The 14,019-nt window shown below is 42.7% G+C and overlaps 1 protein-coding gene across 5 annotated transcripts in view; it reads right to left on the minus strand.

Annotated features, from left to right (window-relative positions):
* The window catches only part of KIF5A (kinesin family member 5A), an 83,993-nt gene extending 76,903 nt beyond the window's left edge, over positions 1-7,090 (minus strand). For 2 of the 5 annotated variants that reach the window (XM_072134877.1, XM_072134876.1), the window contains exon 1: positions 6,624-7,090. In XM_072134877.1, the coding sequence (XP_071990978.1) occupies positions 6,624-6,749 (126 nt within the window). In that variant the 5' untranslated portion in view covers positions 6,750-7,090. The remainder of the gene's footprint in view (positions 1-6,623) is intronic. The other 3 variants (XM_072134875.1, XM_072134874.1, XM_072134878.1) reach the window with 2 other exon arrangements.
* Positions 7,091-14,019: the final 6,929 nt, after the last annotated feature.

A 14,019-nucleotide genomic window follows, 5' to 3' on the forward strand; every position in this document is an offset into this window, starting at 1 on the left:
ATCTATGAGTAAGTGCTTGATTTTTTTGTTCTCGTGATCTGTGGGATTCTCCTCACTGAGACCCCCACCAATCAGCACATTAGGCCCTATCCTGTGGACAGGATAGCATTAACATAAATAATAGTTCATTTTCTCACCATACATTACTATTCAATACTAAACATGGTCCTGCTAGATTTTAGAAGATTTTAGTAGAAAGAAATTCAGTGGCAAGGAACATAACCTGCGTAGGACCTACCTTAGAACTATACACTGCGCTGACCGGGCCGCAGATACATCAAGAAGTAGTAGCCTTTTGATGTATATAGCAGTGCCGAAGGGTTGGGGATTTCCTCATATGATAAATCTCCCCACTCTCTCTAACCACTGACGCAGCTTATCAGATAATTACCAAATTATTAAAACTTGTCCATCTTTACAGTGCTTTCCCATATACAAATTAAATGTAATGTATTACACTCTATGTTCAATACAGGCGGTCCCTGGGTTACGTACAAGATAGGTTCTACAGGTTTTTTCTTAAGTTGGATTTGTATGTAAGTCGGATCTATATATTTTATAATTGTAGCTTCAGGCAAAATTATTTGGGTCTCTATGACTTTTGGATTTTAAAAATGTTGGATTGTCATGAGAACCAGGATTAACAATAAATCTTAATTACAGACACCTGTGATAACTATGGTAGTGGTTTATTGTAGTCTAGGGCTGAAGTACAGTAAATTACCAAAATCCAGAGGTCCGTTTGTAACTAGGGGTCATCTGTAAGTCGGGTGTTCTTAAGTAGGGGACCACCTGTATTCTTACTTGCACAGTCAATTTTATGTACTGCGGCTTCCAAGAAAAATTACAGACATTAACTAGAAGAATCAAGCCTCTAAGGTAATGATTTTCAAGCTTAAGCTATATATCGATTTTCATATTTTACAGAATATTTGCTGCATTTGCCTAAATAACTTGAAATGGTGGTTTATTAAAGGTTTTCTCTCATCCTATTGTCTGTACATACTGTCCATGGGAAATCACCTGATCCATAAAATCTTTTAAAACCTTTTAACAAATCATTGTTATTACAGTATATATGTTCCCTTAGGCCCCTTCCACACTGGCGTTTTTCACGCGCGAGTTCTGCGCGTGCATTTGACGCGCAGAACTTGCATTGCACTCTGTCCCATTGTATTCAATGGGTCTTTCTTCATTAGCGTTGGTTTTCACGCGCGTGCTTGCGTTCGTTTTCACGCGCGTCAAAATCGTTTTTCCCGCCCCATTCAAGTCTATGGAGATGCATCAAGAACGCATTGCACTCGCAATCATTACAAGTGCAATGCGAGTGCAATGCGTTTTAAACGAAAGGGTTGCTAGGTGACCAGAATAACAGTATTTCCCCTGCTCGAGAACGATCATTTAATTAAAAAAACACAATGAAGAACAGTGAAGAATAGAATAAAAACAGTGAACACAGGATCATTTAAGAGAAAAACACAGTGCAGAACACAGTGCAGAATAGATTACAGATGTTCGGCACATCTGCTTACTTGTCGGGAGATACGCGCGGAACGGTGCGCCCAAAATAGCATGTGAAGAACAATATATATGTGTGAAGAACACATTGCAGATGTATTTAAACATATGCAATGTGTTCTTCACACACATATATATTGTTCTTCACATGCTATTTTGGGCGCACCGTTCCGCGCGTATCTCCCGACAAGTAAGCAGATGTGCCGAACATCTGTAATCTATTCTGCACTGTGTTCTGCACTGTGTTTTTCTCTTAAATGATCCTGTGTTCACTGTGTTCACTGTGTTCACTGTTTTTATTCTATTCTTCACTGTTCTTCACATCTGCTAACTTGTCGGGAGATAATATACACGGGGAACAGTGAAGAATAGATCGCAGATGTTTGCAACTTATCAGAAGACATTATTTTTCAATTAAATAACACATTTTAATCCCAAACCATGGTCCCTTTGAAAAATGCTCGAGTCTCCCATTGACTCGCGCGTGAAAAACGCGCCGAAAACGCAAAAAAAACGCTAACAACACGCGCGTGAAAAACGCAAAAACGCTAATTACTCCAAGGAAAAATGGAACAAAAACGCAGCCAAAAACGTCAGTTTTTCACGCATTGCACCCTGACGTGAAATGCAACGCTAGTGTGGAAGGGGCCTTAGGATCACAGTGTGACCACTCCCAAAAATGACAGCTGGAAAATACACCTAATCTATAAAATGTTTCTATTGTGGGGGTAACCATTCAAGAGTCATAAGGTTAGCACATTATAATTGCAGGTTTTCTTATGCTTATTTTATATAACTGTATCTTTAATCTCACACTGACGGTTTTACTACCCCCTAGAGGTGTCTACACAATGATCTCTCAAGGTTAAAAGCACAAAGACACCAAAAAAATAATTGGTCTATAAATAGCAGCTTCACATTTGAGAGCGATCCACTAAAGCAGTCACCACAAAAAATTACATAGAACTGAATTTAGCACTTGGGACCATTAGGGATCCATATGATCTGCCGTCACAGGAGAGGGAATGTGATGTGTCCTAAATATATATATATATGTATATTATATTTATAGAATCTAATCTTTCCTACCTACTCCTGTATTCGTTTCATAGAAGGAACACAGGGATAGATCCAAAAACTTAATTAGCCGGATTGTGACAATAATTAAGCCACCACTGCCCTGGGCAATGTGTCTGAACACAGCCATAATTAGTAATTATTTCTCATACATGTCACATCCATGGAGTCATTTACTGCTCTACTGATATTTAATTGGAAGGTAGAGAGCTAGAGAGACCTATGCCGAACACAGGAGAGACAATAGACAAATGAAAATAAATAAAAATAAAAAATATGGATTTTTATAAACTCATGATAAGGTGTGGTCATGCTTCACCTCGTCATTTCTGATGTTATGTGGGTTTTCCCTGTATGTAAGCTTATACCCTACCCACAGGATGAGTAAGGCCCCTTGCACATTGTTTTTGTCAGTGCTGCGCATTAATTTAACAAATACATTTCTATGGGCATTTCATGTTGTTTCCATGGCCCCCTGTATGAGTCTACTTTTCTGCGATCAGCATGTGACGTCGATGGAATTTTTGCCACAAACAGCAAACCACAGGACAATGCACCCAGGTAGGCTAAAAAATAGAGATCCAACTATTGGGACTTCCCGTGACCACAAAAGTGAGGGCCTGCAAATGCCTAACGTGCTCCCTTCATACTGGAGCTCCATTCATATAGAGCAATTTGGAAAATGGTAGAACCCTATTCACAATATACTTGGGGTCCCAAAGATAAGATACTTTTCCTCAATTCTAAAATGGGGGATAAATGTACAAAGAGGGACAACAAATCCTAAAAGAATCTGGTGGAAAAAACTCTGCCATTAGCCACCATCACCACGGCCAAGTATTTCAACAACGATTTATGAGGGTTTGAGGTCATATTATATCATATATCTGGACAAGATTTTACTTATAAAAGGGATATGATTTGTAGATGTTGTATTTTATACCATATACAAAAAGATTTTTCAACAGAACTATTTTAGATACAGAAAACTGCTGTGTTTGCAGCCCTTCCACTACAGTCCATCTTTGGTCCTCATAGATGATGATACTGTTTCTCTTCATTAATAATAAATGTGAAATAATACATATTTGTAAATACCATCAAGTGTAAATCCCCTCAAGTGTTCAGTCCAGGTTGAGATCCATTGCTTGCACTTCTCTGCTATACTCCAGGTGCGAGTTTTATTACTCTACACCTCTAACTATCGCCCCGTCTCTCCTGCCCCCTCCCTTTTTCCTGAAATTTCTTATCAGAGCTGCCTATTCATTCTGTGTACTGCGGATGATGTGCACTGTTATATACATATTATACTGTACAATGTGCATACATACATATATTGGTGCGCATTCTCCATTATTTGGTGTGTCAGGTCGGATGCTGGGACCACCTAACACTGTACTCTCCATAGTGGTTGCTACAGCTGCTTGTGCTGTAGTTACACCCCCGATGGTATTGGAGATTGGGATTTTTTAATGGCACCGTTTAATGATTAATATAACAAAATCTTTGGGGGCTTGAAACCATTCAGCAATAATTTTTGGGGCATTACATGATACCTGGCTTTACTATATTTGTATTTTTTTCTTTATGGTTTACTACTTTGAAATGAAGATTGATTTTCATCCCTGTAACTTCTTTATAGTTTTGTCTACTGAGCTCTTTAAGGGTTCTTTATTTGACAAGCGGTTTTTATCCAATATTTTTCATGAAACGATATATAAAAATTGTGTTTTGCAGAATTATTTTTTTTCTATTCTGTTGCTGCATTTCCAGACAGATAGATACAGACATTTTTAGACTACTATACTATTTGTGTGCATTTTAATTTTTTTTTATGTTTTAATCTGAGTCAGATTGCTGCCAGGATCACACGCATCCGTTTCAGAATGGTTAGCAAACTACTTGTGCTTCAGCTAGCCCACAGCAATGTTCAGAAACAGGCAATTGATATTAAGAACCTTTTCACAGTAGCAAAAATGGTACAAATTGCTGGGGGTCCCACCACTCGGAAATCCACAATCAAAAGAACTAGTAGGGTCCAGTACCCATTGCATCTCATTTCAATGTCTATTCAATATTTATGGAACGATTCTCAAAGGCGGTGGGGTGGTCACCCATGCACATTACTGTTACATACACATAATGGACTCTTATGATCACTGGGAGTCCCAAAAGTCAGATTCCATTAAAGGCCACCAATAGTTGATTGGTGGGCGGCCAAACTCAGTCCCAACAGGGATCAGCTATTCAGTGCAGTGTAAAGTACAGCACACAGAGCCTACGCAGCTAGCTCCAAGCCACGACTTCTGTGATATCACCTTATTTTTAATTCGCTTGGCAGGCTGGCTGTATACTACTTGGGGGCAGGCTGGCTGTATACTACACCCCCGGCTTATACACGAGTCAATAGGTTTTCCAGTTTTTGGTGGTAAAATTAGGGGTCTCGGCTTATACTCGAGTATAAGCCGACCAATGGCCGCCTTTGTGGGAATTTGCAATCTTCTTTATTCACTGTGCTGTGTTTCTCCTGACCCCTATCCATTGAGCTTCTATGTACCCCTCTTTGACAGTCTGTCCATCTTGCTAGCAAGACAGAATTTCCTGGAAATTTTACCATGAACAGCAGATAAGTAAGGAAGAAGAGAGGCTGTTAAGAGCCAATGTAGTCACTTTTCTCTGATAAAATATAATACAGTGTAATATCTAATACTGGTTGTACTTCTGTGAAATAAGCACCAGCCATGAGTGTGGTGACCGGAGAATGAGCCATGGGTACCTTCGCTTCTGCCCCTCCGGTAACCTGATAAAATTTGATAAACTAATGTTTCTAAAGGGGGAAATGAACATAATACAATCATGTGTTACGTTCCGTATTCCAGAGCAGCATGAACACTCGCAGTGTGCTGAGCTGCAATCCCCCAGCACTGCTTGCTGAGTCAAGGTCTGGACACAGATTTTGGCAGGTGTGGATATTACCCTAGGTAATGTATGGTGACTAAATATCCCTCTGTGTTACAAGAAGCTTAAAGCTATGCTTGTCAACAAGCTTGCTGACTGCTTCCATACGCAAGCAGTTTACAGTGTCTGGGATCTTCTACAAGCCTCTGCAGCAGATTCCATCAAAAATGCATGTAATATGAGCAAAGCAGAAAGAGCGCTGGTGTCACCCGAAAAGACAGAACTGATATCTCACACTTTTTATAACAACCCAGATATGAAGGGGGCAGTAGGCCAGACCAGTAGCTGTGGCCTTTACATAGTCCTGAATGATTATTCCTTAATTGATTACTTTTATTTATTTTGAAAACAGAAAATGGAAGCATCGGGCGTGGAGACCATAGCAACCCATTCATCGAATAAACCTCTCTGACCAGTCAGAGCTATGGCCTAGTGACCTTGGGCAGGTCATATTCAACCCTGAATACAGTAAATCACTATGTTCTGATCCAGCTCCAGGAGATGTATAGATGCAGTGCAGTAATACAGGAAGAATATAACACTGTACACGCAATGTACAGGGAAGTGACCTCATGTCTCCACCCTATTGCTGCATTTACAATAGATGGTGATGATGAATGTGATGATGATGATGGAGGTAGTGATGGTAATGATGATGATGGTGGCTCTGCAGGATGATGCCATTATTACTGAAGGTTTTGTATGACAGGATGGAAGGGGAGTGAAGGGTGGTGGTGAAAGGGCAGATCCTCTTGGGGGCGCTGTTTTAGGTTTGACATAAACAAGGAAACAGCAATAACATAGAGGATCGTCTACAATGTATGTAACATGACATACACCCATCAGTATAACAGCAGAGAATCTAGTGTATCATACCCAGCCTGGAGTGCCCAATAAATGCCCCTCCAGTGCTGTACCACCTCTGCATTGCAGAGTGCAGAGGGAGGTAGGTACCAGGCGGCCACCATCACCATGATGACTGTGGAGGGCACTGCCACACCCTGCACACACAATGCACATCCCTCTCTATGAATGGCACCTCTGCCCCCACTACAATAGATGTCACTCACCCCGACCACCACGCAGTCGTCGCCCTGGAATACGGGCAGGTACTTGTCCCCTCTCTGCACCTCCGAGTTACTCAAGGGGCGAAACCTGCAGAGGACCTTGATGCTGCACTCATTGGTCTCGGCCATGATGGGAGATGCGGAGGCTCCGGTGGTGGGGGGCTGCAGGCAGAGGCGGGTGAGGATGAGGATGCACGGGCAGCTCCCGGAGAAGACGATCACTAGATCCCGCCCTCACTGCTCCCGGATGGAGGCTGCTGCACTAGACAGCGATGTGATGGATGGAGGTCGGGGCCGCTCGTCTGCTCTCATCTGCAGGCGGTGTGCCGTGCTGTGCCCCGGGTGTTGTCTCGGGAGGTGGATGGGTGTGATGTGGCGGTCGCTCCTCAGTCTTGCAGAGTGATGCAGCCGGAGCTCCGGGATGTGGATGCTGCTGGGTCACGTGATCTGCCGGGAGAGACTACACTGCAGCGCTTTGGAGGGACCACTAGAGGAGGAGGAGGGCGCCACCAGATACATCACACACACCATATACATCATACACACCAGATACATCATACACACCATATACTGCATATACATAATACACACCATAGACTGCATACACGTAATACACACCATACACAGCATACACATAATACACACTATGGACAGCATACACATAATACACACCATATACATCATACACACCAGATACATCATACACAGCATACACATAATACACATCATAAACATAATACACACCATACACATCATACACACCATATACATCATACACACCAGGCTCTCTCCTCCACCACAGTACTCACCTCTATCTGCATCCGGAGCGCGGGGGGCTGCCTGAACTGATCCAGGGCACAGCAAATGTCCCCCAGTAAATAGGCAAATGAACAAAAGCGGGCCTCGGCCCGATCACATATGCGTTTCCCAGGAAAACGCATGCGATCAATAACCTCATCCCATGCGTTTCTCTGTGCGCTAGCGTCGCATTATGAACACGACGCTAGCAGAACGATTGACCGCGGCCTAAGTCATATGACTATGTCTGTGATGTCTTGTAAAGCACTGCAGAATATAATGGTGCTACATACACTCACCGGCCACTTTATTAGGTACACCATGCTAGTAACGTGTTGGACCCCCTTTTGCCTTCAGAACTGCCTCAATTCTTCGTGGCATAGATTCAACAAGGTGCTGGAAGCATTCCTCAGAGATTTTGGTCCATATTGACATGATGGCATCACACAGTTGCCGCAGATTTGTCGGCTGCACATCCATGATGCGAATCTCCCGTTCCACCACATCCCAAATATGCTCTATTGGATTGAGATCTGGTGACTGTGGAGGCCATTTGAGTACAGTGAACTTATTGTCATCTTCTACTTTCCAATTTCGATTGTGCTTGTGCAAATTGTAGCCTCAGTTTCCTGTTCTTAGCTGAAAGGAGTGGCACCCGGTGTGGTCTTCTGCTGCTGTAGCCCATCTGCCCCAAAGTTCGACGTACTGTGCGTTCAGAGATGCTCTTCTGCCTACCTTGGTTGTAACGGCTGGCGATTTGAGTCACTGTTGCCTTTCTATCAGCTCGAACCAGTCTGCCCATTCTCCTCTGACCTCTGGCATCAACAAGGCATTTCCGCCCACAGAACTGCCGCTCACTGGATGTTTTTTTCTTTTTCGGACCATTCTCTGTAAACCCTAGAGATGGTTGTGCGTGAAAATCCCAGTAGATCAGCAGTTTCTGAAATACTCAGACCAGCCCTTCTGGCACCAACAACCATGCCACGTTCGAAGGCACTCAAATAACCTTTCTTCCCCATACTGATGCTCGGTTTGAACTGCAGGAGATTGTCTTGACCATGTCTACATGCCTAAATGCACTGAGTTTGGCTGATTAGAAATTAAGTGTTAAGAAGCAATTGGACAGGTGTACCAAATAAAGTGGCCGGTGAGTGTAAATATTTATTATTATAGTACATAAAGGATATAGGTAAATGGCGATACTATTGCAGAGAAAATGATGGTAATTAGTTGTTCCCCACAGCCCCACAAGTCTACCAATCACTTTCTGTTGCATCAGATTCCTAAAATAGTCTCTGTGTTCTACTGATGATACTATGAGAGCAGACACTTCTGTGAATAGAATATGATACCTAAATCATTCCAGCTCAGACAAAATTCACGTAATCAAGGAGAGCAGTCACATCACTTCAAGTTGGATACAGGGACCATTAAAAGGAATCTGTCAGCAGAAAGTAATAGGAGATGCGGAGGATGATTTAAACTTGTATGTTTATATCATTATTCAAGTAAAAAGATGTTTTAACCAGCTATGTACCAATAAAGTATCCATCTAGGGCAGTGATGGTGAACCTATGGCACGGGTGCCAGAGGCGGCACTCAGAGCCCTTTTTGTGGGCACCCGGGCCATCGCCCCAGCACACCAGTTAAGACTCAAAGAATCTTCCGGCAGTTCCAAGCAACTTAAAAGATGCTGCTTTCAGTCATATTTTGATACTAACTTCGCTACTTGGGAGTGTAGGAAGAGGGAGAATTAGACAGGGTCGAATTATTTTAGGACCTCCTGGTGGCCCCACACTCCTGTGTACAGAGGGACACTGGAAAGAAGCTAAAATGATGAAAATTTTCCATCTTTCTACTGTGTTGCTGTCCTCAGGAGGCCAATATGATTAAAAGTTGTTGAACAGGAAGCAATAAGTTTTGGGTTTGGTTTTGGGTTGCAGTTTGGGCACTCGGCCGCTAAAAGGTTCGCCATCACTGATCTAGGGGTCCACTACAGCTGTTACACACAGTACATGGAGGGGCTTGGGGAGCAATGAGAGCAAAAATCGGAGGGAAATTAAATGCTCTGTGAATGCCTATACACGGGGCCTATACACGCAGGCGGCAGATGCAGAGCCCTGAGGGGGGTGGCAGATGAGCCATTTTGTAAAGTGGGCCTAAATCACTCACCAGGAGTACAGACCTGCCACTAGCAAGTCTGTACTGTTCCAGTAATATCTCTTGCATCTGTGCTGCTCTGTTCCTATGGTTTACACATCCTAGCCACAGCCGGAAGAAGGAGATGACATCGACGTGGGACTAACTGTTTTATTTAATAATATAATTGTTTAATAATAAATTCTTAAAACTGCACCGACACAGACATATACTCCTCTTTACCTTGCCTGAAAAAAAGAGTTATAAACAGCAGCCCATGGCTGGTGCACCCCTGGCTACCCCCAAAGACTTTTGATTATGTTCAGGTGTGGAGACTAGCTAGGCCGCTACATGACCTTAAAGTGCTTCCTATGGGGCCTCTCTTTAGGTGCTCTGGTGGCGTGTTTACGGTCATTGTCATAATGGAAAACCCAACCACGACCCATCTTTGATGTTCTTACTGAGGGATGGAGGTTGTTTTCCAAAATCTTACTATACATGGCACCATCCATCCTCCCTTCAATACAGTGCAGTCTTCCATTCCCCTTTTGGAATTTTGGAATCTGAAACAAGGCCCATGTGTTTTGCAGTGTTTATTTGCAAAACCATAGCTCCCAACCATCCCGGATTCAGGGCGACAGTCCCGGTTTTTCACCTCTGTCCCGCTGCCACGGCAGCTGGGAGATTGTCCCGGATATTCCCTCCAGGTCCCGCACTGGCTGGGGTTGTCCCGGCTCTGTGTCCCGCCGCCTAGTAAATAATTTCAAAGCCTTACCCTGCCATACTGAATGGCTTCTATAGACATCTAGCAGGGAATCCTTTTGAGAGATGTGTCGGGTACACGTCATCAGGTTCAGATCACCATCTGTCCATATATGGTATCCACATCTCCTAGGGTTCCCCCCAGACACAAGGTTCGATTAACCCCTCCCTGACTTGCGCCGTACTAGTACGGCGCAAGCCTGTTCCCGATGCATAGCCGGTAACTCTTTGCTTACCGGTAACACCGATTGGTTCTAGCACCGATCGGGGGTGTTTTTCCGCCGATCGCCGCTGGCGGCTTCAAGAAGATGGCGGCGCATGGATCGTAGCTCCCCGTGATGTAATCGGGGAGTGCCGATCCGTCGCCATGACAGCCTCGGATCTTCCGAATACCCGAGGCTGTCTCGTTTTAACCCATTCATTACAATGTGCTATCTGCACATTGTAATGAATGAGGAGGAACATACCCATATAGTAGAATGGAAGTATATGATAGGATCGATCAGACAACCTAGGGTTAAAGTACCCTAGGGAGTCTGAAAAATAGTAAAAGTAAAAAAAAAAAAAGTAAAAAAAAAATTATAATTAAAAAAACCTAATATAAACCTGATATTAGTATTAATAAGCAGTAAAAATCATGAACACATTAGGTATCACCACGTAGGAAAATGCCCTTTCTATCAAAATATAATAAAGTTTTTCACTGTGTTTTACCCCTTAACGGAAAATAGCGTCCAAAGTCGAAAATGGTACTTTTTTGCCATTTTGAAAAATATTTAAAAATCTATAAAAAGTGATCAAAAGGTCACAGAGTCTTAAAAATTATAGCAATGAAAACGCCATCAAAAGTCTCAAAAAATTACACCACCCACAGCTCCGTACACCAAAATATGAAAAAGTTATTGGCGCCAGAAGATGGCAACATTTTTTTAAAAAATTTTGTACAGAGGTTTTAATTTTTGTAAATGTATGAAAACATTATAAAACCTATACAAATTTGGTATCCCCGTAATCGTACCCATTACGCAGAATGCCGGGTACTCAGACAAGAAGATTACATGGTAGGCGGAGGAACGAGGCTGCTAGGGTGTGGAGTAGCTGCGACTAGTAGCCTCATGTCCGGCTACTCCACGCCCCAGTAGCCGGTTAACAAAATTTGCATATACAAGCAATAAAGTTTACTAAAGCATAGCTGGGACGTGAGGATTAGCCCAAAAAGCCTGTTCTACCCCGTTCTACCTTTATAGGTAGAATCGTGGTGGTAGGTGCCCTTTAATGGACTGATATATAGAGAGGGATCTTCTCAGAGATTATTATTGTAATTATTGAGACAATTATTATTATTATTATTAATTTTATTATTTTTATTATTATGGAGACGAATATTAATAATAGCAAAAATAATAATAATCATCTCCATAATAATAATAAAAATAATAATTGTCTCCATAATAATAATAAAAAAAATAATAATTGTCTCAATAATCTCTGAGAAGATCCCTCTTTATATAACTCCAAAACATACTGTTAGGTTGTTTAGATTGTGCACCCCATGGGGACAGGGACCAATTTGCCATGCTTTGTTGCACCAATTCTCTGGAATGCCCTTCCCCAGACTCTCAGACTAATACAAACCCTCCAAAGCTTCAAACATGCTCTTAAAACCCATCTCTTTAGGCAAGCCTATCGCACTCGCTAACTGATTGAAATGTCAACTCTCCCTTTACTAATCCATCCTATGTCCTATCTCCCGTCTGTTATCCGGCACACAGCAGATATATACCAAGCTCCAGGCTTCTCTGCAGTTTTTTTCACTTAGGACCCTGTAAATAAGATGGGGGCTGATGGCTGGTTCAAGCAGCAACATAGTTGTTTAGTAAATTATTTATTAAATTATTTTATATTGTTCCCTTATAAAGAATGGCTGGACCATTATACAACCTCTTGTGTCACCCCCTCATCCTCATAGTCTATAAGCTCTTGTGAGCAGGGCCCTCACTCCTATTGTTCCATATGACTGTTTGTTCTTTGTAAATGTAATATAGTTGTATATGTCCCCTATGATTTGTAAAGCGCTACGGAATTTGATGGCGCTATATAAATAAAGATTTTTATTATTATTATTATTATTTGTGCAGCACTGCCTAATCTGTGTGCGCTGTATAAATAAAGAATTATTATTATCAGTGCATTAAGTATGTGTCACAGTGTAACAGTAGCAGTTAGCAGCTCTTAGTTACCAAAAAGCATCTAATTATTATTTTCTAAGCCTGTAGCCTAATGGATAGAGGCTCTGTGTCTTTTTAGCACATGAACTGTGCAGGTTCTGGGTTTAAGTCCGGCTCGTTCCCGATTGCAGGCGTTTCCATAGAAGCACCGATGCGATCGGGCTGCGGCCCGCCTCAGTGGGTGTGGCTTTGTCTGCGTTTGAAAACGCAGACAAAGCGGTGTTTGTGGCACAAGCCTTTGACATCTCCTTGGTCTAGGCCAGTGATGGCGAACCTTTTAGAGACCGGGTGCCCAAACTACAACCATACACACTTAATTATTGCAAAGTGCCACCACGGCAATTTAAGTAGTAATTCATTGCTACCTGTTCTACCACAACTTTCAATCATATTGGCCTCTTGAGGACAACAAAACAGTTGAAAGAAGTGCAAATTTTGACTAATGTTGTACCATCTCGCTATGGTCCCCCTGTACAGGAAGACATGTGGGGCCTAGAGGAGCTCTTAAGATAATCCTCCCTTTTCCACATGTTCTCTTTCTTCCTGCAGTCCCAAGCAATAACGAATGTGTGTTTTTTTTTTAAATAGCACGGCGAGCATCATTTCTTGACTCTCCTGGGACTGCAGGATGATTCTTTGAGTTCTATTTCGAGTGCTTTGTTGATGGCTTGGGTTCCCAAACAGAGGACTCCGAGTGCCATCTCTGGCACCCGTGCCATAGGTTCCCCTCCACTGGTCTAGGCCATAGTAGAGAGGTTGGAGTATGATTGATTATGTATGTGAACAGGTGGCTTTTATACAGGTAACAAGAACAAAAAGGTGCACGTAAAGCAGGTAATGAGTGCAGAGTTTCTTAAAGTATAACTAACAGGCCTGCGAGAGCCAGAATTCTTGCTGGTTTGTCAGTGATCAAATACTTATTACATGTAATAAAATTGAAAATCATTCAATGTGATTTACAGAATTGTTTTCAAATTCTGTCTATCATATTTAAAGTGTCCTTCGATAAAACAGACCTCTCCATTCTTTGTAGGTGGGAAAACTTGCAAAATTGGCATTGTATCATGTCCTTTGCAGCTCACACCACCAAAAGAAAAGAAAACACACTAGGCACAGTTTTCATTCGCTGGTGCTGATTGCGGCAGTGTATGACGGCGCCTCCGCCAGCTGCCCCCGCTTGTAGCGCTGCACTGGATTTGCCGTTGTACAGCGGGTCTGACCTGGCTTACAAATGCTCAGTCACCTGGATGGGCCAGACTGCAGGCAGTGCACAGGCAAGGGGCAGGGACACCCCTCTGACCCACGGCACTCGCCCCCCATAACACCCCCCCACACTTGGCGTGGGGGTGGCATAGTGGGGCAATAGGCACAATTCCTGAGAGTGCAGCTAATTTAAGGCTTGTATGACAGATTTTCGGAGTACAAGCCCTGATAAATAAGGTATCTTGGAATGAGATACATAAGAACACACA

The sequence above is a fragment of the Engystomops pustulosus genome, chromosome 2, assembly GCF_040894005.1.
Source record: "Engystomops pustulosus chromosome 2, aEngPut4.maternal, whole genome shotgun sequence".
NCBI classification, from domain to species: Eukaryota; Metazoa; Chordata; class Amphibia; order Anura; family Leptodactylidae; genus Engystomops; species Engystomops pustulosus.